General features: G+C 41.0%; 1 protein-coding gene across 2 annotated transcripts in view; it reads left to right on the top strand.

The window, feature by feature from the left end:
- The window catches only part of LOC139384056 (A-kinase anchor protein 6-like), a 246,674-nt gene that overhangs the window by 128,051 nt on the left and 93,048 nt on the right, over nucleotides 1-25,575 (top strand). For both annotated transcript variants that reach the window (XM_071128691.1, XM_071128692.1), the window contains one exon: nucleotides 20,735-20,874. In XM_071128691.1, coding sequence (XP_070984792.1) covers nucleotides 20,735-20,874 — 140 coding nt within the window. The remainder of the gene's footprint in view (nucleotides 1-20,734; nucleotides 20,875-25,575) is intronic.

Below are 25,575 nucleotides of genomic sequence, written 5' to 3' on the forward strand. Positions count from 1 at the left end.
TCCGTACCACTGCCCGACAACAGCTTCCTGCAAGTCATTTCATTTCCCCATCCTGACTCTGGTAACTATACCGTTAGAAAAACATGAAGAAAGCAGCAACACTAAATGTTCAACCATTGCATTGGCAGCTTTCAATGTTGATAGAGCTCAGCTACTCTCCTGCCCCACAGATTAAACTGGGCAACTTAATTATGTTTTGAAATTATATTTTAATTAAATATCAAGGTAACAAAAATGGATTGTGAAATAATGAATCAAACATCAAAAACATGTAACTTTTTTTGTTCTGCGTGGGGCAGCCTTATTTAGTGTCTTAGAGATTGAAACTAATGTAATTCTCTACCCCCTCTCTAAATAAACAGTTCTAAAACCTGTTTTCATCTGGGGAGAGTAGAGCTGATAGAGGTAATCAATATTTCTAGCATTTTAATTAAAACTGTTAGTGGAATAAATCCATTTAATTATCAGTTAATGAAATACAAGGTCATTTACCTGACAGCAACTTTGAAGGTGGCTTACTGGTTGGAATGAGCACAGCAGCCCAGTGTCAGGGCCGTTTAGCTGCTGTCAATTGGCAGGTTGAGATTTCCCTGGCAGGTTAACCTCTGGTCATCTTGTTGGCTGGCTTGGCTGGCCCGGTGCTCTGCTGAGGAGGTGGAGGATTTAACAAGGATCTAGGTAGTTTCTCTTTTCTTCCCTCAGAGTTCAGATACAGGCAAACACACACACACAAGCATGCAGGAACTCACACACAGTGCACACCCGCACGTACATGAGCACAAGCAGGCACAAACACACACATAGACATAGGCACACACACTGTTAATAACCTTTATATTCATAAGATGCCTTATCAAATCCAATGGTTAACATTTTTATTATGAGATGTTGTGGAATATTCTAATCAAGTGAGAGAGACTTTGTCATTTCTTCAAACAATCATCTTTATTCAATATCGATTAATTATTGCAATAATGAAACTAGTCAACCGAGTAGCCTAACCTTTACACAAATGCAGAGTTCTTTATATAGCTGACACTAAGAATGTTTAGTCATGGTTGGTTCCACCTCTCCCATGCAGATTGGGGCATCATAAGACACTCTGGGTTCATCCTGTCGTTATCTGCCCAGGGGTGTATTGTCTTAACCCCACCCTGGCTTAGTCTCCCAGATGCAATGATGATTTTGAGACAATGAGGGATTGTTCTAAACTCTTCCAGTCTATCTCTATCTTGGTTACACTCACCACATCTTGCCTATGTAATGTAGTCTTTAACTCATTTGTCAGCTCAAGCCGTCTCTAGTGACCATACGCCCAGATTAGCTGCAGGGAACTAGAGTGGAGACGATAAAAACACAGCATTAGCAAGACAGAAATGTCTTCCCATTTGTTAAGTATTAATTGCTATCTATTAATATCAAACAAATCAGGTAAATACATCATTTCTCTCTCAAAGAGATTACACTCTGGGTCTACCTGAGGTGGTACAGTAAGTCAGTAAATATCTGTTTTTGAGCCTGGTAATATTTTACCTTTGACTTCCTAGAATGGAGAGAGAGGGAGGGGTGGTTGAGGGTGATCCTAACAGAGGTGGGACCAAGTGACTGTTATTCGAGTCACAAGCAATTCTCAAGTCACAAGGTTTGAGTCTCAAGTCACAAGGTTCGAGTTTCAAGTCACAAGGTTCAAGTCTCAAGTCGAGTCCCAGGTAGAATGGGTCAAGTCTCGAGTCATACATTTGAAGAGCAAGTTGAGTTCAAGTCAAGTGAATAAATATATATACATGCAATGACTTGTTCAACTACAAATCTAGACCTTGGGACTCTAAATTCTATCTGATACTTTTGTCAAAATTGAGTCAGTCACATGTAATAGATCTATAAATGGTTCTTCATATGTCTGTGAAGTTAGAGTTTTGAAAAAGTCAATTTTAAGTGAAAGAAATTAAAAACTAGATAGAACTATCTGCATTAACCCATTAGAACTTGGCAATATGACATTATATCTGCAATCCAATCACAAGCCTAAACAAATCCATAAGGACCAATCAGAACATGCAGTACCAGTCAAAAGTTTGGACACACCTACTCATTCCAGGATTTTTCTTAATTTTAATTTTTCTACATTGTAGAATTATAGTGAAGACATCAAAACTATGAAATAACACATATGGAATCATTTAGTAACCAAAAAAGTGTATTTGAGATTCTTCAAAACCCTTTGACTTGATGACAGCTTTGCACATTCTTGGAATTCTCTCAACCAGCTTTATCTGGAATGCTTTTCCAACAGTCTTGAAGGAATTTCCAAATATGCTGAGCACTTGTTTGCTGCTTTTCCTTCCCTCTGAGGCCCATCTCAACCCAAATAGTCTCAATTGAGTTGAGGTCGGATGATTGTCGAGGCCAGGTGATCTGATGCAGCACTCCATCACTCACCTTCTTGGTCAAATAGCCCTTACACAGCCTGGAGGTGTGTTGGGTCATTGTCCTGTTGAAATACAAATGATAGTCACACTAAGCGCAAACCAGATGGGATGGTGTATCGCTGCAGAATGCTGTGGTAGCATAGTTGGTTAAGTGTGCCTTGAATTCTAAATAAATCACTGACAGTGTCACCAGCAAAGCACCCCCACACCATTACACCTCCTCCATGCTTCACAGTGGGAACCACACATGCAGAGATAATCCGTTCACCTACTCTGCATCTCACAAAGACATGGAGGTTGGAACCAAAAATCTCCAATTTGGACTCATCAGACCAGAGGACAGATTTCCACCGGTCTAATGTCCATTGCTTGTGTTTCTTGGGCCAAGCAAGTCTCTTCTTATTGGTGTCCTTTTAGTAGTGGTTTCTTTGCAGCAATTGAATCATGAAGGCCTGATTCACGCAGTCCCCTCTGAACAGTTGATGTTGAGATGTGTCTGTTACTTGAACTCTGTGAAGCATTTATTCAGGCTGCAATTTCTAAGGCTGGTAACTCTAATGAACTTATCCTCTGCAGCAGAGGTAACTCTGGGTCTTTCTTTCCTGTGGCGGTCCTCATGAGAGCCAGTTTCATCATAGCGCTAGATGTTTTTGCGACTGCAATTGAAGAAACTTTCAAAGTTCTTGAAATTTTCCCGATTGACTGACCTTCATGTCTTAAAGTAATGATGGACTGTCGTTTCTCTTTGCTTATTTGAGCTGCTCATGACATAATATGGGACTTGGTCTTTTACCAAATAGGGCTATCTTCTGAATACCACCCCTAACTTGTCACAACACAACTGATTGGCTCAAACGCATACATTTTTGAAAAGCACACATGTTAACTAAAATGCATTCCAGGTGACTACCTCATGAAGCTGTTTAAGAGAATGCCAAGATTGTGCAAAGCTGTCAAGGCAAAGGGTGGCTACTTTGAAGAATATCAAATATATTTAGATTTGTTTAACACTTTTGGTTACTACATGATTCCATATGTGTTATTTCATAGTTTTGATGTCTTCACTACTATTCTACAATGTAGAGAATAGTAAAAATAAAGAAAAACCCGGAATGAGTAGGTGTGTCCAAACGTTTGACTGGTACTGTATGTCTTTGCCATCTCCCTCTAAGTATGGTCTTGGCTAGTCAAGCCAGCAATAATGGCACGCAAGCAAAAAACAAGCACGGTCAGAAATCTTAACGTAATGATGTTGTCACATTTTTCAGTGATGACTCAAATTCATCTGAAGATCATAATGATAAAAATCTTAATGTATTTGATGATGTGTTCTGACTCTATCTTCGGAAAAGTGTTATTCTGTCATTTATGTATTCAAATAGCTACAGTCTTCTTAAAAACTGAACATGTGTCAGATAGAACCTTATGGTTGAACCCAGATGGACATTTGTACTTTAGGGACCTTTTAAATCAAATCAAATTTTAATAGTCACATGCACTGAATACAACAGTGAAATGCTTACTTACAAGCCCCTAATCAACAATGCAGTTTAAAAAATACAAATAAGAATAAGAAATAAAAGGATAAAGTCATTAAAGAGCAGCAGTAAAATAACAATAGCTAGACAATGTGCTGGTGGTACCGGTACACATTGACTCAATGTACAGAGTCAATGTTTTAAGATGAGGACCTTAATGGGTTAAGAAAGAAGAATTCACTACAACAGTTCTGAGATCTGAGATGTGAAAACTTTGATGCTCAATATCTATTTTTTTGCCAGATAGAACCTTAGTCCCACTAAACAGAATATTTGCCCTTTTTCATTATTTTGTCTACAACACATTTTGATTATGTTATAATTGATTTTAACAACAAATTCTAAATGCATGCTTCATAAGTAAGTTAAAAAAATGGACATACCAAAAGACCAGTAGGCCAAATCTAGTAATTGTTGTTTGATGTCCCATTGCTGGTGAGTAAACAGTTCATATTCATCATCACCAAACTATTTTGGAGGGAGCTGCATATTAATTTATGGTAATACTCTGTCCCTGCAATTTGAAGTTGCGCTGCAACCGATCCTGTAGCTGTACAGAAAATCAGCAATCTGTTCGCTAGCGACCCCCAAAACAAGGAGTGGTTCAAAGCTGGCGATCCCGGCGCAAGCACATGCACGCACGCACAGGGTGAACACCAGCGCAAGTATTGAAGGTAGTGCGATGTTCCAGCTATCTTTAGAAATATAGCTAGTACCACCACTGAGGTATATCATTATAACCCATCCAAACTAGTCCTATCAGAAATAAGAAAATTATCAATGAAATAACTAGGAAGCCCATTGTTCTGGCAAAAATGCGTCCGTAGCAGATTACCTAAACTGTATTTTATATGGAAAATATTCATTTAGGTAGGCTACTCTATTTTCGCCACGCCAAACAGGAGTACGTTTAAACAAGCGTTTTCTGGTCTCTAATCTGTACATGTGAGCCCGTCTTGTGCCATTTCTGTTGACTGGTCAATAGTCAAGATGCGCAACTGTTTCGTTCTAAAGCATACAGTGGTTGTTACGTGCCTCCTAAGAGGAGGGAGGTGCAGGAGTCAGGAGCAGGAGAGCAAGGAAGTCCCAGTAGCACAATAATTTATTAGCAGTCCCAACTCAACAAACAACAGGTGGGGGAACACGCCCAAACGAAGTCGCCACACACACAGGGAAATAAATGCAACACACGGAGGAGAAACCTCTACTCCTAATTACAGTCCAAAACGGTACAACGACCGTGAGACATAACCCTGTGGTGCAAACACGCACCCCTAACATAGCAAACAGCTAAATAATCCCGCACAAAGAATAACAGGCAGCAGAGGTTAATAAACCCACCGATTAACTAATAGGACACAGGTGTAAGGAAAACACAGACAGACACAAACGAAAAGGAAAAATGGATTTGGTGGAAGCAAGTAGGCCGGCGACGACGACCGCCGAGCACCGCCCGAACAGGGAGAAGTGGCTGAGCCACCTTCGGTGGAAGTCGTTAGCTGCGACCGTTTGTGGTAGATGGTGGCAGATTGTGGTAAATTGCGTCATTCTGGCAACAATGGCTGACACTTAAATAAAGTGCCATAGAATTCTCCGGCACCCCACAAGCTGTGCTGCAGTACGCTGCATCTTTTGAAGGAAGAACCACTGTAGATTAGATGTTTTAGAAACAAGAATTTGGTACAATGCTGTATGCTGTCACCTATGTTAGTGACCAGATCGAATAAGCGAAGGTATTTATATCAATGGTAGGCTATATGTAGCCCAGTAGCGAGTTTAGCATGTAAATCATAAAGCAGACCTGGACCACACATCCACTCCACTGAATAGCAGGCTAGTGATTGCTTTGCAACGCTTGTAGTTAGCCACTGATTCCTTCCAAACCACTCATTGTTGAATTTACGATTTCCAACTTGTTGTGTAATGTAATGTCCAATGGCCGATGAGCAACGATACATTTTATCTATAATTTATCTTTATATGACAAGGATTGAAAAGGATGTGCAAGTAGATTGTCAACATGATTCATGATTATGACTGCTCGTCTAGCTTGCTAGATTTTGAAAGTATGATGTTGACATGATCAGTCCAATCAAAGCTATGCTATATATAACGTGATTTGACGTCATTTTATCTGTGGCCAATGACCTTGAGCCTTCTTGGATGGGCACTTCTATTGTAACTCTATGACAGCACCCAAGGGGCTTGATTTTTCGAGCTCTCCCCATAGATTTTGCGGTGACGTAGTGTCCTCATGACAGAACACTGAGCCAATCACTGCGCAACTAGAGAACATTACCAACCCCTACACTTTGTATATTCCGTTGGCTGCCGCACCATCACAGAAAGCACAGAGCTAGGCTGAAACAGCTGCGTTTTGGAGCAGCCTTACTCAAGAAAGCAAAAAAGACACAATGTTTGTATGCAGGTTTATTAACTCAATGTTGTTGTTTTTTTACATTGTTTGCAAACTGATATGACATTTTTGAGGGGGCCAAATTAACATGCAAAACAGGCAACCCCCTGTTTTTTTTAGCTAAACAGGTGGGGCTCAAAACAGGTGGGGCTCAAAACAGGTGGAGCTCAAAACAGGTGGGGCTCAAAACAGGTGGAGCTCAAAACAGGTGGAGCTCAAAACAGGTGAGGCTCAAAACAGGTGGGGCCCAAAACAGGTGGGGCCCAAAACAGGTGGGGCTCAAAACAGGTGGGGCCCAAAACAGGTGGGGCTCAAAACAGGTGGGGCTCAAAACAGGTGGGGCTCAAAACAGGTGGGGCTCAAAACAGGTGGAGCTCAAAACAGGTGGGGCTCAAAACAGGTGGGGCTCAAAACAGGTGGGGCTCAAAACAGGTGGGGCTGTTTCAAGTCTTCAGTCTCAAGTCAAGTCCAGTTTTGAGGCTCTAAGTCACAGTCAAGTCTCAAGTTATTTTATTTTCTATCAAGTCGAGTCGCATGTCATCAAATTTGTGACTGAAGTCAGACGCCAGTACAAGTCTTGTGACTCGAGTCCAAATCTCTGGATCTTAATACTGAGCAGGTTTAAACACAGGTTTAGACATGAGATATCTGTAATTCGACCATGCTAACTACACGTTTACATTGCTGGCCTCAAGACTAATTTACCAATCACATTTATTTTGCTGACATGGGCTAATTGAGTGACTGCTGATGCACAACCACATTTCGAAAATGTCACCTTGTGTATTATATTATTCTAACTCTCAACAGTAAGTTGAGACCCCGACTTGAGTTACTAAAAAATAAATAATACATAAAAAAAATGTTTTTGTGAAATTGGTCTGCGGGCCTACAAAAGGGGAGTGGGCCGCCAGATTCCCATCCCTGCCATTAGAGAACCCTTTTTTTCTTGCGGTAGAACCTTGTTGGGTTCCATGTAGAACCCTCTGTGGAAAGGGTTGTACATGGAGCATAAAAGGGTTCTACCTGGAACCAAAAATGGTTCTTCAAAATGTACTCCTATGGGGACAGTCCAAGAACCCTTTTTAGGTTCTACTGTAGATAGCACCTTTTTTTCGAGGAGTGTACTAACTGAACAGGAAATCCAACAGAAATAGATAGATCACTAATTATAGCGCTGTCTCTGAGGTCATAGGATCCCTGGTAGAGATATTGATTTGTCATCACAGGTTTAGACTGTATGTAATATCGTTCAAAAAATGAGATTTCTGATAAGGCAACAAGGTTGTCCTGAGCTAAAGGAATGTACAATATTACCTCACCATCACCACTACTACTAGCACTACAGCTACCAGCAGCACCTTCCATCTGGAACAAATACAACAAATACTAAATAGAGATACAATGGGGCAGAGAAATCAAATCTAACTTGGCCCCAAGCATTTACCTGGAATGTGCATATAATGGTCCCGGGCATTTGTCATTGCGAATCGTTCTGGAGTTTTGTCTTACTGTTAATGAAATAGTCAACTTGGCCCTGTGCATTACGTTCCAGCTTTCTGCATCAATCTTTACAATTGCTTTCATTGTCTTATTGCTGGAATCAATTTCTTCCCTGTGATTGCCAAGAAGAGCATTTAAAAGCAGTTGCTCCAAGGAGTGTTTCTGACTTCTGCTTTTTCTCCACTTTGTTGTCGATCCACCACAGCAGCCATGGCTAAGAGGTGATAGCGGTTTCTGGAAGGAGCCAGGAAATACTAGCATTAATTCATCTAATACCTAGTGAACTAGGATCATCTTTTGATTTATAAGGTAGATGTTATTTGTAGTATTCTACAGCTCTTGATTGGAATCTAGTCAAGTCAAATCACATTTTATTTGTCACATGTGCCGAATACAACCTTACCGTGAAATTCTTACTTACAAGCCCTTAACCAACAATGCAGTTTAAAGAAAATAGAGTTAAGAAAATATTTTCTAAATAAACTAAAGTAAAAAATGAAAAAATGTAACACAAGATAACAATAACGAGGCTGTATACAGAGTTCATGTGCGGGGTACAAGTTAGTCGAGGTAATTTGTACATGTAGGTAGGTGTAAAGTGACTGCATACTGTAGATAATAAACAGCGAGTAGCAGCAGTGTAAAAACAAAGGGGGGTGCAAATAGTCCAGGTTGCCATTTGATTAATTGTTCAGCAGTCTTATGGCTTGGGGGTAGAAACTGTACTATGAAATGTGTGTGTTTTCTAGACCTCGCTTTAATATGACTTTGTACATTGATATACCTGACTTGCTGTTAAGACATGTCAATTTTCTGGCATTTATTGAATGGGTACATCATGTTGTTGTGTTCTATATATAACGTTCAGTGGATAGGTAGACAGACAGTCAGGCAAACAGAAGACAGACAGGCAGAGACAGACATACCGACAGAAAGGTAGGCAGAAACAGACAGACACAGACAGACAGAAATTCAGCTAAGATTCAGGTAGGGTTGTGTTCCAGAACCTTCCCAGACTTTTAGAACAAGCACGGTGTAGCTAGTTGTATCTCTCTCCATGCATTGGCACTGATGTTATGCTGCAATCTGCCTACCACTGTGTCTCAGGGAGAGAGAAATGTGAACATAACACAGACCCTGATATCAAGGCTTGATTCTGTGCCTTTTGACTTATTTTCCTCTACAATTCTCATTGAAAACCTCTACTCCTGTCATCCAACATCACCCAAAAAACATTCATTTCAGCTCCCCAAACTCAAAGGAAGGCACGTTGTCAAGCAGCCAGATCTGATACCAGCTTTTCTCCGATTTAGAATTAAGATCAGATTTTACTCAATTATTTCCTAATTAGTTTCCATGTTAATTAAAATGGTGGCTAATGTTAATTACCTATATTAATGGATTCTCGGTGTAACACCTGCCTGAAGCACTTGGCTCCGCTTTGGAAATATCTTCATCTGAGCTGTTTGCCGGATGCCGCTGTGCCGCCTCTCCTCTCTATGTTGATCTCAGGGGGGCTGGCAGGGAGGTGTGCTGATTCTGAGCCTGTGAAGGATTTCAGATTTCTGTTGTTTTCAAAGATAGGAACAAATATGTATGTGTATGAGAGTTAGGAACAAACACACATTTTAGTGCTGTCTAATACACTATATGAATGTGTTGTTAATGGTTGTCTTTCAATCTGTAGTACATACATTCTTTGTTTTCATTGTCTCCTAGTAATATTGCATTTAAGATATGCCCAAAAGAAACCCCCTCTTCTTGACTGTGTGATGACTTCCTTATATGCATCTCAATGTATTCGCTCATTATTTAGGTCTTCACACATGCTTGATGACTTGAGTTGCGATAGTTCATGTTCTAGACGTTGAGTAGTCTGACTGTGTATTAGATAGATGGTGAGTAGTCTGACTGTGTATTAGGTACAGTGCCTTGCGAAAGTATTCAGCCCCCTTGAACTTTGTGACCTTTTGCCACATTTCAGGCTTCAAACATAAAGATATAAAACTGCATTTTTTTTGTGAAGAATTAACAACAAGTGGAACAACATTTATTGGATATTTCAAACTTTTTTAACAAATCAAAAACTGAACAATTGGGCGTGCAAAATTATTCAGCCCCCTTAAGTTAATACTTTGTAGCGCCACCTTTTGCTGCGATTACAGCTGTAAGTCGCTTGGGGTATGTCTCTATCAGTTTTGCACATCGAGAGACTGAATTTTTTTCCCATTCCTCCTTGCAAAACAGCTCGAGCTCAGTGAGGTTGGATGGAGAGCATTTGTGAACAGCAGTTTTCAGTTCTTTCCACAGATTCTCGATTGGATTCAGGTCTGGACTTTGACTTGGCCATTCTAACACCTGGATATGTTTATTTTTGAACCATTCCATTGTAGATTTTGCTTTATGTTTTGGATCATTGTCTTGTTGGAAGACAAATCTCCGTCCCAGTCTCAGGTCTTTTGCAGACTCCATCAGGTTTTCTTCCAGAATGGTCCTGTATTTGGCTCCATCCATCTTCCCATCAGTTTTAACCATCTTCCCTGTCCCTGCTGAAGAAAAGCAGGCCCAAACCATGATGCTGCCACCACCATGTTTGACAGTGGGGATGGTGTGTTCAGCTGTGTTGCTTTTACGCCAAACATAACGTTTTGCATTGTTGCCAAAAAGTTCAATTTTGGTTTCATCTAACCAGAGCACCTTCTTCCACATGTTTGGTGTGTCTCCCAGGTGGCTTGTGGCAAACTTTAAACAACACTTTTTATGGATATCTTTAAGAAATGGCTTTCTTCTTGCCACTCTTCCATAAAGGCCAGATTTGTGCAATATACGACTGATTGTTGTCCTATGGACAGAGTCTCCCACCTCAGCTGTAGATCTCTGCAGTTCATCCAGAGTGATCATGGGCCTCTTGGCTGCATCTCTGATCAGTCTTCTCCTTGTATGAGCTGAAAGTTTAGAGGGATGGCCAGGTCTTGGTAGATTTGCAGTGGTCTGATACTCCTTCCATTTCAATATTATCGCTTGCACAGTGCTCCTTGGGATGTTTAAAGCTTGGGAAATCTTTTTGTATCCAAATCCGGCTTTAAACTTCTTCACAACAGTATCTCGGACCTGCCTGGTGTGTTCCTTGTTCTTCATGATGCTCTCTGAGCTTTTGACGGACCTCTGAGACTATCACAGTGCAGGTGCATTTATACGGAGACTTGATTACACACAGGTGGATTGTATTTATCATCATTAGTCATTTAGGTCAACATTGGATCATTCAGAGATCCTCACTGAACTTCTGGAGAGAGTTTGCTGCACTGAAAGTAAAGGGGCTGAATAATTTTGCACGCCCAATTTTTCCGTTTTTGATTTGTTAAAAAAGTTTGAAATATCCAATAAATGTCGTTCCACTTCATGATTGTGTCCCACTTGTTGTTGATTCTTCACAAAAAAATACAGTTTTATATCTTTATGTTTGAAGCCTGAAATGTGGCGAAAGGTCGCAAAGTTCAAGGGAGCCGAATACTTTCGCAAGGCACTGTAGAAGGTGAGTAGTCTGACTGTGTATTAGATAGATGGTGAGTAGTCTGATTGTGTATTAGGTAGATGGTGAGTAGTCTGACTGTGTATTAGATAGACAGTGAGTAAGTAGTCTGACTGTGTATTAGATAGACAGTGAGTAAGTAGTCTGACTGTGTATTAGATAGACAGTGAGTAAGTAGTCTGACTGTGTATTAGATAGACAGTGAGTAAGTAGTCTGACTGTGTATTAGAAAGACAGTGAGTAAGTAGTCTGACTGTGTATTAGAAAGACAGTGAGGAAGTAGTCTGACTGTGTATTAGATTGACAGTGAGTAAGTAGTCTGACTGTGTATTAGATAGACAGTGAGTAAGTAGTCTGACTGTGTATTAGAAAGACAGTGAGTAAGTAGTCTGACTGTGTATTAGATAGACAGTGAGTAAGTGTCTGACTGTGTATTAGATAGACAGTGAGTAAGAAGTCTGACTGTGTATTAGATAGACAGTGAGTAAGTGTCTGACTGTGTATTAGATAGACAGTGAGTAAGTATTCTGACTGTGTATTAGATAGACGGTGAGTAAGTAGTCTGACTGTGTATTAGATAGACGGTGAGTAGTCTGACTGTGTATTAGGTAGACGGTGAGTAGTCTGACTGTGTATTATGTAGACGGTGAGTAGTCTGACTGTGTATTAGATAGACAGTGAGTAAGTAGTCTGACTGTGTGTTAGATAAACAGTGAGTAGTATGACTGTGTATTAGATAGACAGTGAGTAAGTAGTCTGACTGTGTGTTAGTCTGTGTATTAGATAGACGGTGAGTAGTCTGACTGTGTTAGGTAAACAGTGAGTAGTCTGACTGTGTATTAGATAAATGGTGAGTAAGTAGTCTGACTGTGTATTAGATAAATGGTGAGTAGTCTGACTGTGTATTAGATAGACGGTGAGTAGTCTGACTGTGTATTAGATAGATGGTGAGTAGTCTGACTGTGTATTAGATAGACGGTGAGTAGTCTGACTGTGTATTAGATAGACGGTGAGTAGTCTGACTGTGTATTAGATAGACGGTGAGTAGTCTGACTGTGTATTAGATAGACGGTGAGTAGTCTGACTGTGTATTAGATAGACGGTGAGTAGTCTGACTTTATTAGATAGACTGTGAGTAGTCTGACTTTATTAGATAGACAGTGAGTAAGTAGTAGTCTATGTATTAGATAGACAGTGAGTAAGTAGTAGTCTGTGTATTAGATAGACAGTGAGTAAGTAGTAGTCTGTGTATTAGATAGACAGTGAGTAAGTAGTAGTCTGTGTATTAGATAGACAGTGAGTAAGTAGTAGTCTGTGTATTAGATAGACAGTGAGTAAGTAGTAGTCTGTGTATTAGATAGACAGTGAGTAAGTAGTAGTCTGTGTATTAGATAGACAGTGAGTAAGTAGTAGTCTGTGTATTAGATAGACAGTGAGTAAGTAGTAGTCTGTGTATTAGATAGACAGTGAGTAAGTAGTAGTCTGTGTATTAGATAGACAGTGAGTAAGTTGTAGTCTGTGTATTAGATAGACAGTGAGTAAGTAGTAGTCTGTGTATTAGATAGACAGTGAGTAAGTGTAGTCTGTGTATTAGATAGACAGTGAGTAGTCTGTGTATAGATAGACGGTGAGTAGTCTGACTGTGTATTAGATAGACAGTGAGTAAGTAGTAGTCTGTGTATTAGATAGACAGTGAGTAAGTAGTAGTCTGTGTATTAGATAGACAGTGAGTAAGTAGTAGTCTGTGTATTAGATAGACAGTGAGTAAGTAGTAGTCTGTGTATTAGATAGACAGTGAGTAAGTTGTAGTCTGTGTATTAGATAGACAGTGAGTAAGTAGTAGTCTGTGTATTAGATAGACAGTGAGTAAGTAGTAGTCTGTGTATTAGATAGACAGTGAGTAAGTAGTAGTCTGTGTATTAGATAGACAGTGAGTAAGTTGTCTGACTGTGTATTAGATAGACGGTGAGTAGTCTGACTGCATATTAGATAGACGGGGAGTAGTCTGACTGCATATTAGATAGAATGTGAGTAGTCTGACTATGTATTAGATAGACAGTGAGTAGTGGGGACACTCTTCTTCACACTGATGTCTCTGACTGTCTCTCTCTGCTGCTGTTTTGACTTCTTGGAAGCCAGGGATCAGTGATTTAATGTCACCTTTCAGCAACAACATTAAATAAGAAGCAGCAATTTAGCTCCTAGCAATTGCTAATTTCACGCACTGATAAATGTTGCAGGAGCTAAACCTTTGAAACTCCCCTAATATATTTCTTAAAGGTGCAGGAACATATGTACCGTAGGTAGAGTAACCCACAGAAGTATTCCACCGAGACTTGAACGTCAAGGTCCAAGTCACTTGATGGTGATGCTGTGGTAGTCAGCCAGCCCAACTCTGTGCCATGTAGACATTTCACCCCCTCATGTTGTTCAACAGGCTCATCGTGATGATATGATGACAGTAGAGGCTTTCAATGCAGAGGCTTTCTGTTAAATCATTGTACTAAACGAGTAGAGGGAGTTAGCTGTGCAACTGTCATTCCAAAGCAACATGGACAATCAATCATAGTAATCATAGAAATGAACTAGCTTCTATTTTAAATAGCAGTGTATTCTGTATATTCCAGAAACAGTAACAATAGCTACAGTATACTGCTACAATATTATAGCAGTGATAATATTATATACGTGATCATGAATAACAGGTGCACATGTCAGAACACACTGTTATAATAACAGTGTTTTTGGCAGTAAAGTCTCATAATTTATGCAAGGAGACCACATTAAATCCAGACTTTATGGCCAGTGATTTGAAAGTAATAGTTTTCAAATGTTTTTCAATGTCTCTACAGAGAGCCACTCTCTTGAAAAGAATCATTTACAGCATGGAAACTTGTAAAGAAGAGAATGCCAAAGAAAATATTTTGTAGAAAACAATGTGGATACAGTGCATAGAATTCCACAACATCACTCCTCTATTGATGATCAGGATTTCAAAATGGTGGCTTATTCCCATAAGGGTTGTTGGTTGTTTTGAAGGTGAAGCTTCACTGTTGTATTTGTAAATGTATAAGATACTTTAATGGAATCCTCCGACCCCACACAACCAACAGCAGAATTTATTTTCAGAGCATGCTTCCGTTTTTCCATCCATCCATCCATCCGTTTCTTTCCAGTACAGCCAAAGCACAGCACAGCACAGCACAACAGGACGGCCCTGATGGGAGACATCTCTAACAAGCCAATGTATTTCCTGGGTGTTTTGAACACAAATGGCAGGTGGGCAGGGTGGTTGGCGGTGACTTCCCACAGTTTCCAATCTCGCCACGATGCCTCTTGCATTCAGAGAGAACGATCAAAGAAATAAACCAACACAGCGTTATGTCACATTGCCTAAATATACAGTTTAAGAGGCATCCTCAGACCTTCGGCTCTACTGTTCCCATACCAACTAGTGTTCACCAGAGGCACATACCCCTCCTTGTAAATGTTATATTGTTCCCCAGGTGGTTCAAATAAGACCAGTATCCTGTTTGCATTGCAGCTTCAAAATTCCTATTTCTTTCTTTCTTTTATTCTTTCTCTCTTTCTCTTGTAGTTTTTTTGGTATCTGATGAAAGACAAAGAGAAAAGACGTTGTTACACAATTCTGTTTTTGAATATTTTGATTCAAATGAATTTGCTTATTCGAAACATCTGGTCCTCCAAACAGCCCATGGACATTATTCTGTCAGTCTGTGATACTTCCTCAAGTCCATCACTGCCTTCAATATCACATCATTTATACTCATAGCTTCTCTTGTTCCTTATATTTGAAGATAGCATTTATATTTGTTTTATTGGGCTTTGAGGGCTTTACCATTTTTGTCTTATATTACCTTCTTTCTTTTGCAGGGATTACACAAAGAATGAATGAGAACTGAATTGGGCCTATATGCTTCAATATCTCATATAATTTCTCAATAAGAATCAACCACCAAAGTGATTGTCACGTTTTGTGTTGGATTGATTTCAATGGAGATTCTTTCTGAATGTTTTGTGAATGTCGAATCAATCGGTTGTTCTGTTGTGTTGAATCTTCCTTTGATAGTTTTATTCATGCGCATTCTATGGGAAGGTCAACTCCATTTGATATTAAAGTTCAGAGAAACTTTCATAACTACGAACAAGGATGTATCCACAGAGGAACTCTGGAGCTCTGTCAGAGCGACCATTGGGTTCTTGGTCACCTCTCTGACCAAAGCCTTTCTCCCCAGATTTCTCAGTTTGGCTGGGTGGCCAGCTCTAGGAGTCTTGGTGGTTCCAAACTTCTTCCATTTAAGAATGATGGAGGCCACTGTGTTCTTGGGGACCTTCAATGCTGCATAAATGTTTTGGTACCCTTCCTCAGATCTGTGCCTCGAACCAATCCTGTCTCGCAGGTGTACAGACAATTCCTTCAACCTCATGGCTTGGTTTTTGCTCTGACATGCACAGTCAACTGTGGGACCTTATATAGACAGGTGTGTGCCCTTCCAAATGATGTCCAATCAATTGGATTTACCACAGGTGGACTCCAATCAAGTTGTAGAAACATCAAGGATGATCAATGGAAACAGGATACACCTGATCTCAAAATTTGGGTCTGAATACTTATGTAATAAGGTATTTTTGTTTGTATTTTTTTTAATACATTTGCAAAATGTTCTAAAAACCTGTTTTCGCTTTGTCATTATGGGGTATTGTGATGTCATTATGGGGTATTGTGATGTCATTATGGGGTATTGTGATGTCATTATGGGGTATTGTGATGTCATTATGGCGTATTGTGATGTCATTATGGGGTATTGTGATGCCATTATGGGGTATTGTGATGTCATTATGGGGTATTGTGATGTCATTATGGGGTATTGTGTGTAGATTGAGATTTTTTCTTTATTTCATCCATTTTAGAATAAGGCTGTAACGTAACAAAGTGTGGATAAGGGGAAGGGGTCTGAATACTTTCCGAATGCAATGTATATTATTACTAAGTAGTATAATATATTATTACTAACTGTAGGCTATAAAAAATTAAGAGTTGCACACTATTCAAAGGTTGCACCTCCATCACTCGGTCAAGTCATGCTATTGTTATTGTTACGGTTTTCTTCCGGTGAAAGAGAGGCGGACCAAAACGCAGCGTGGTTATTTATAAACATCTTTAATAAAGATGATAACAGAACAATATACTTATACAAAACAAGAAAACGTGGAAAACCGAAAACAGTCCTAACTGGTGCAAAACACAGAGACAGGAACAATCACCCACGAAATACCCAAAGAATATGGCTGCCTAAATGGTTCCCAATCAGAGACAACGATAAACACCTGACTCTGATTGAGAACCACTCTAGGCAACCATATACTTTCCTAGACAACTCTACTAAACACAACCCCATAAATCTAATATACCCCTAGACAAGACAAGACACATAAATCACCCATGTCACACCCTGGCCTGACCAAAATAATAAAGAAAACACAAAATACTAAGGCCAGGGCGTGACAGTTATGAACGTTCTCAAGCCGCCCTCTATCGGTTGCGCCATAGTGGTGCACTAAAGTGGTGATAAGCCCAGTCATTCTGGACGGAGTCTAACTACGGTTTAGTCTAAATTACACTATTGTGCCTGGAAATACGATGACATTGATAAAGTAGTCAAATATTTAGTAGAAAACAACTTTGCCAGCATTATCATGTTGTCAAATTGACTTTAGACGGATGGCAATGTTGTCATTAGCTTGCAAAGTTTTCTGAAATAGCTAGCAATGCTAACGTTAGCTAGATCAAATCCGGTGGCCTTCACTCAACCTTAGCTGGCTAGCTAAAGTTATACTACATCTAAAGTCAATCTGGTGACATCAAAATGATGACAAAAGGTTTTCCTACTAATTATTTGCCTCCTTATGAATGTCATTATATTTCCAAGCCACTGTAATGCACTGTCACGTGTGCTCCCTCTTGGGCCTCTAGGTCACCAGGCTGCTCGTTATGGTGCACACCTGTCACTATCGTTACGCGCACCTGCGCATCATCAGATGCGTCCTTCCCCAGGCGTTATTGCTTCTGTTCCTGTGTCATGTCTGTGCATTGTTTGTGTTTCTTATTTTATATATATGTTGTGTTTATTTATTAAAACACTCACTCCCTGAACTTGCTTCCCAACATCGTTACAGCACTTTGGATGAAATCTTCATCAGTGCTTGTTGACGATGCATTGAGAAGGATGCTCAGTCGGGCATCCGTCCAAAATGAATGTTCAAAACAATATTGTGACGAAACATGCAACCCATGAACATATAAATAAGCTGGCAGTTATTTATTGGTTCGAACTTTGTGGTGGTTCTGAAGTACTGGGAGCTTGTACAGTGGCAAGAAAAAGTATGTGAACCCTTTGGAATTACCTGGACTTCTGTTTAAATTAGTCATAACATTTGATCTGATCTTCATCTTAGTCACAACAAAAGACAAACACAGTGTACTAATAACACAAAAAATATTGTATTTTTCTTGTCTATATTGAATACATCATTTAAACATTGTAGGTTGGAAAAAGTATGTGAACCCATAGGCTACTGACTTCTCCAAAAGCTAATTGGAGTCAGGAGTCAGCTAACCTGGAGTCCAATCAATGAGACCAGATTGGAGATGTTGGTTAGAGCATGTTGGTTAGAGCTGTGCTGCCCTATAAAAAACACTCACAAAATTTTAAGTTTGTTATTCACAAGAAGCCTGATGTGAATCATGCCTCGAACAAAAGAGATCTCAGAAGACCTAAGAATAAGAATTGTTGACTTGCATAAAGCTGGAAAGGGTTACAAAAGTATCTCTAAAAGCCTTGAGGTCCATCATACCACAGTAAGACAAATTGTCTATAAATGGAGAAAGTTCAGCACTGTTGCTACTCTCCCTAAGAGCACAGATCAGAATGCTCAATGAGGTTAAGAAGAATCCTAGAGTGTCAGCTAAAGACTTACACAAATCTCTGGAACATGCTAACATCTCTGTTGATGAGTCTACGATACGTAAACCACTAAACAAGAGTGGTGTTCATGGGAGGACACCACAGAAGAAGCCACAGCTGTCAAAAAAAGTTTGCAAAAGAGCACCTGGATGTTCCACAGCGCTTCTGGCAAAATATTCTGTGGACAGATTAAACTAAAGTTGAGTTGTTTGGAAGGAACACACAACACTCTGTGTGGAGAAAAAAAGGCCCAGCACACCAACATCAAAACCTCATCCCAACTGTAAAGTATGGTGGAGGGAGCATCATGGTTTGTGGCTGCTTTGCTGCCTCAGGGCCTGGACAGCTTGCTATCATCAACAGAAAAATGTATTCCCAAGATTATCAAGACATTTTGCAAGAGCATGTTATGGCTATCTGTCTGCCATTTGAATCGCCACAGAAGTTGGGGGATGCAACAGGACAACGACCCAAAACACAGGTTTAAATCAACAACAGAAGAAAATTCTGGAGTGGCCCAGTCCTGACCTCAACCCGATTGTTAAAATGCTGTGGTATGACCTCGAGAGCGGTTCACACCAGACATCCAAGGAATATTGCTGAACTGAAACAGTTTTGTAAAGACGAATGGTCCAAAATTCCTCCTGACCGTTGTGCAGAAAACGTTTGGTTGAGGTTATTGCTGCCAAAGGAGGGTCAACCAGTTATTAAATCCAAGGGTTCACATACTTTTCCCACACTACAATGTGAATGTTTACACGGTGTGTTCAATAACGACATGAAGACGTATAATTGTTTGTGTGTTATTAGTTTAAGCAGACTGTGTTTGTCTATTGTTGTGACTTAGATGAAGGTCAGATCAAATGTTATGACCAATTTATGCAGAAATCCAGGTAATTACTAAGGGTTCACACACTTCTTCTTGCCACTGTACATATATAGAGTGTGCACCTCTTTATTTTGATAGCCTACAGTTCACTCACCGCTAGTCAGCACCTCTGCTAAAGTTTTTGGGTGTGTGCCAGCTCATGCTTTTCATTGCCTAACTAACATTCCTCTACTACTGTAGCCTTTTCCTGTTTATATAAATATAACGTGCATAGATTCATAGACGTCAGTATTGAAATAGAACTGAACTATAAATCTGGCTAGTTTCAGAGGGACAAAACAAAAACCATATAATTCCAAAACTTTTCAAGATCCTTCAAACTGGGAAGCAAACCAAGTCAAGGAGAGTCCTCCTGCATGCCACAGATGATACACTGTTCTTCAACTCAAGATGTCTGGTGCTAAATTGTGTTTGTTTGTAGTCTGCATTAGTCATTATTGTGTGTGTGTAAACAGCTCCAATCGGATTGGGTAAATAGGATCATGACACGCCTTCCGTGAGTGAATCAGAAATGAAGGCAAATTCCTCTGAGGTTGGGAAGGAGAAGGATAACTCGCTGGCACAGTTGTGTCTGCTAATTTTCATGGAGCTCCTAGCTAGTTAGGTTAATTTCATTCTTCCCAAATGAACAGAGTGTTGAGGCCTGACTGCTGAGTTTCAAATAACACACTCTCACACACTCAAACACACACGCTGTTGATTTACTTGTTTATTATCGAGTGCTTTTGATTGAGGAGCAGTTTGCATTCATGGAATTATTTGACCTTTTTTAGAGGCATTGGCAAAATAGATTAAACGGTGTCAACGGCACGCAAACAAAAAACAGTTTATACAGTGTTAATGAGGAAAAACTAAGCTTGCTGTGCGGGGGGTTGTTCATTGGCACAACATTGGGTTCATCTCTATGTTTTGTATGCAATTACAGATCCACTGCAAGGCCTGCGTGGATTTCTGATTGTCTGATGCTCAGAAACCCTGACCTTAATTAGAAGCACTTTGGTAATGCTGTATTGTGGGATTTGATATTCCTACAGTACAACATGGCTGTGCATTTTGTCTAGTGGACAATCGTTTGGGCTCTTGATTATGTCTATCATCTTTAATGCATAGGACATCTTATTCAAGTAACCACCAATCACACCTCTTGTATTAGTGGCAGGCGTTTGTATAAAGCTAATAACCAATGTTGTGTTGAATTATACACTCATATCAACATAACATAATATCTGACAATGTAACAACCTTTGTTTACCAGAATGACTTTAGTTTCCCAGTGCTGGGTCTTTTTCAGTAGGTCACACCGTAGCTAAATGTTTTCAAACATTCTAAAACAGAAAACAAAAATGTCCAGGTGGTCCCTCTTTGTTTTCAGCTAATTTTCCAATGTTTTGTGCCTAATGAACATGACCCTAATGTGTCCTTTGATGTGTTATGTTATCAGGGGGAGTTTCTGCAGAGCCACTGGGAGGCTCAGAGGGATGTCCTGAACCAGCTGAGTCTGAAACTGAAGAGCCAGCAGTATTGCACTGGCACCATCAGGAGGACTGGGAGGGAGTACGCCCAGATGTCCAAATACAACAGGTAGGTTGCCACCATTGATCCTCAGGGCCACCGTACTTATGGGGACTCACTGGACTATGTTATACAGTTCCACAATCAGACGTCTTCAACTTCAAATAAAATAAAAATGTATTTGTCACGTGCACCAAATACAACAGGTAGACCTTACAGTGAAATGCTTACTCACAGGCTCTAGCCAATAGTGCAAAAAAGGTATTAGGTGAACAATAGGTAAGTAAATAAATAAAACAACAGTAAAAATACAGTGAAAAATAACAGTAGCGAGGCTATATACAGTAGTGAGGCTATAAAAGTAGCGAGGCTACACACAGACGCCGGTTAGTCAGGCTGATTGAGGTAGTATGTACATGTAGGTATGGTTAAAGTGACTACGCACACTGTATATGATGAACAGAGAGTAGCAGTATCATAAAAGAGGTGTTGGCGGGTGGTGCGTGGCGGGACACAATGCAGATAGCCCGGTTAGCCAATGTGCGGGAGCACTGGTTGGTCTGCCCAATTGAGGTAGTATGCACATGAATGTATAGTTAAAGAGACTCTGCATATATGACAAACAGGGAGTAGCATCAGCGTAAAAGAGGGGGGGCACACAATGCAAATAGTCCGGGTAGCCATTTGGTTACCTGTTCAGGAGTCTTATGGTTTGGGGGTAAAAACTGTTGAGAAGCCTTTTTGTCCTAGACTTGGCACTCCGGTACCGCTTGCCATGCAGTAGTAGAGAGAACAGTCTATGACTGGGGTGGCTAGGGTCTTTGACAATTTTTAGGGCCTTCCTCTGACACCGCCTGGTGTAGAGGTCCTGGATGGCAGGCGGCTTAGCCCCAGTGATGTACTTGGCCGTACACTCTACCCTCTGTAGTGCCTTGATGTTGGAGGCCGAGCAGTTGCCAAACCAGGCAGTGATGCAACCAGTGCATATATGACAAACAGGGAGTAGCATCAGCGTAAAAGAGGGGGGGAACACAATGCAAACCCACTGGAGAGCGCTCCCTTCACTCAATGCTCTCGATGTTGCAGCTGTATAACCTTTTGAGGATCTCAAAACTAAATCCTTTTCCCGAGGGGGAATAGGCTTTGTTGTGCCCTCTTCACGGCTGTCTTGGTGTGTTTGGACCATTCTAGTTTGTTGCTGATGTGGACACCAAGGAACTTGAAGCTCTCAACCTGCGCCACTACAGCCCCGTCAATGAGAATGGGGACGTGCTCGGTCCTCCTTTTCCTGTGGTCCACAATCATCTCCTTAGTCTTGGTTACGTTGAGGGACAGGTTGTTATTCTGGCACCACCCGGCCAGGTCTCTGACCTCCTCCCTGTAGGCTGTCTCGTCATTGTCGGTGATCAAGCCTACCACTGTTGTGTCGTCTGCAAACGTAATGATGGTGTTGAAGTCGTACCTGGCCATGCAGTTGTGGGTGAATAGGGAGTACAGGAGGGGACTGAGCATGCACCTCTGTGGAGCTCCAGTGTTGAGGATCGGCGTGGCAGAAGTGTTGCTACCGACCCTCACCACCTGGGGGCGGCCCGTCAGGAAGTCCAGGATCCAGTTGCAGAGGGATGTGTTTATTCCCAGGATCCTTAGCTTACTGATGAGCTTTGAGGGTACTATGGTGTTGAATGCTGAGCTGTAATCAATGAATAGCATTCTCACATAAGTGTTCCTTTTGTCCAGGTGGGAAAGGGCAGTGTGGAGTGCAATAGAGAATGCATCATCTGTGGATCTGTTTGGGCGGTATGCAAATTGGAGTGGGTCTAGGGTTTCTGGGATAATGGTGTTGATGTGAGCCATTACCAACCTATCAGCACTTCATGGCTACAGACGTGAGTGCTACGGGTCTGTAGTCATTTAGGCAGGTTGCCTTTGTGTTCTTGGGTACAGGGACTATGGTGGTCTGCTTGAAACATGTTACGAAGAGCGTGATCACACAGTCGTCCGGAACAGCTGATGCTCTCATGCATGCCTCAGTGTTGCTTGCCTCGAAGCGAGCAAAGAAATTACTTAGCTCGTCTGGTAGGCTCGTGTCACTGGGCAGCTCGCGGCTGTGCTTCCCTTTGTAGTTTGTAATAGTTTGCAAGCCCTGCAACATAAGACGAGCGTCGGAGTAGTATGATTCAATCTTAGCCCTGTATTGACGCCTTGCCTGTTTGATGGTTCGTCGCAGGGCACAGCAGGATTTCTTGTAAGCATCCTTGAAAGCGGCAGCTCTACCCTTTAGCTCAGTGCGAATGTTGTCTGTAATCCATGGCTTCTGGTTGGGGTATGTACGTACCGTCACTGTGGGTACGACGTCCTCGATGCACTTATTGATAAAGCCAGTGACTGATGTGGTGTACTCCTCAATGCCATCGGAAGAATCCCGGAACATGTTCCAGTCTGTGATAGCAAAACCGTCCTGTAGTTTAGCATCTGCTTCATCTGACCACTTTTTAAAGACCGAGTCACTGGTGCTTCCTGCTTTATTTTTGCTTGTAAGCAGGAATCAGGAGGATAGAGTTGTGGTCGGATTTACCAAATGGAGGGAGAGCTAATTTAGATTTTTTTCCCTCTCTGGTTGCACATTTAACATGTTGATAGACATTTGGTAGAACTGATTTAAGTTGCCCTGCATGAAAGTCTCCGGCCACTAGGAGTGCCGCCTCTGGGTGAGTGGTTTCCTGTTTGCTTATTTCCTTATACAGCTGACTGAGTGCGGTCTTAGTGCCAGCATCTGTTTGTGGTGGTAAATAAACAGCCACAAAGTATAGCTGAAAACTCTAGGCAACTAGTGTGGCCTGCAATTTATCACAATGTACTCTACTTCAGTCGAGCAAAATCTAAAGACTTCCTTAGATTTCGTGCACCAGCTTTTGTTTACAAATATGCACAAACCGCCCCCCTCGTGTGCTGTTCTATCCTGCCGGTGCAGCGTGTATCCCGCTAGCTGAATATCCATGTCATCATTCAGCCACGATTCCGTGAAACATAGGATATTACAGTTTTTGATGTCCCAATGGTAGGATATTCGTGTCCGTACCTCGTCTAATTTATTGTCCAATGATTGCACGTTGGTGAGTAGTATTGACGGCCTTAGGTAGCCGACTGTACTAGCCAGCCCATTCTGGGAACATGGTCCTTTTATTTGAAACGGGGTCTTTTATTTGAAATTGATTTTTTTATTTGACATCAAATGATTTACTGATGTGAGAGAAATATACTGTACAGAAAATGGAAGCATCTCAATGATGACTGTTTATTCTAGCAACCTCTACAACCACTAAAGCTTGGGACAAAATAATGTGGTCTCTTGCAAAGAAGACGAATAAGGCTTTCTTTTTCTACAAAAGAAGTTGGTCTGTCAATTTAAGCATTATGTTTATTCACAATGGAATGAGATCTCACACACACTTTTTTTCATTCGGGCCTTACGTTCTTAACGTTGTAATCTGCTTTGTACAGCAGAAGCTCAGCACAACTCTTTGTCATGGTTCTCTCTGCTGTTTCATGCCTTACTTTGAGGGTCTCTCTCCCCCAGTGGTTATCACTAACACACAGAAGCTAGCTACTGTACTAAACAAGCTACTGTTCCACTCACTGGGAAAATACACACTTCAAAGACTAGGAATGGGAGAGTTATGTTTGTTGTGCTGATGATAAGTAACATTAAAATGTGAGTCCACATAATGGACACCAAGCACAGAGCTGTTGTTCGTACCTGTACACCAAAACCAATTCAAGTTGCACAGGAATTTTTAACAATAATGATTTTATACATGTCATTGGTAAAATCCTTCCCTTTAAGCCTGAAGTGGACCCATGTTCATAAATGAATGTTAAAGGATTATTTGACCCCAGGTTCTTCAACACAGTACCCTCAGTGCTAGGTAGCAGAGGAGCCCGGTGGGCGGAGATAAAGGAGGACAGGCTCATTATGAAGGCTGGAATGGAAAGATATCAAACACATTGTATCTGTAAAAGATACCGTTCTATTTATTCCAGTCCAGCCATTACAATGAGCTTGTCCTCCGATATCTCCAGCCACCACTCGTAGGTAGGCTACATTTCTGTGTTTCCTGATTTTAGAACAATTATATATGTAATTGTAAAAATCCTTTCCTCTAACCTATGTTAGTAATTGAATTTTAAAGGATTATTCGACCACAGATTATTCAACAGTACTCTGAGTGGTATGTCGGTAGGCAGGTTCCATTTCTGTCTGTGTCTCCTGTTCCCCAGTCAGTCCTGCAGCAGACTTAACTGACTCCCCTCCCTTGGCTTTGAATCAAGCCTCATTTTAATCCTTTTAAGCCTCTCATTGTAATGATTTATTTTGTGGAAAGCCATAATGAACCTTTGAATTTTAATGATGGCTGCCTGCTCAAGGATTCATTGTTTTGACTCTTTGGCCCTTACCTTTGCATGTCTTCGGGGAGGAGCTGTCGAAATCTATAGCCGAGGCTGCCTCTCCTCTTGCTGGCTGACTCGCTGCCACCACCCGCTGCTGCGTTTTCCTGCCTGTCGACTCAATAGCACACCTCTCAACCTTGATAAATACGGGACTGCTGCCATTCACTGAGACTGAGACCTAGACTCAAAAGGCTCCACCCAAGGAGAGGCAGAGGGGAGATTTCTCTAAGATGTGTGTCCGTAATGGCACCCTATTCCCTGTAATAGTGCACTGCTTTTGGCCAAAGCCCCTGTCCTATTCCCTATAGCGCAGCAGAGCAC

Source organism: Oncorhynchus clarkii, chromosome 25 (genome assembly GCF_045791955.1).
Source record: "Oncorhynchus clarkii lewisi isolate Uvic-CL-2024 chromosome 25, UVic_Ocla_1.0, whole genome shotgun sequence".
In the NCBI taxonomy this organism is placed as follows: domain Eukaryota; kingdom Metazoa; phylum Chordata; class Actinopteri; order Salmoniformes; family Salmonidae; genus Oncorhynchus; species Oncorhynchus clarkii.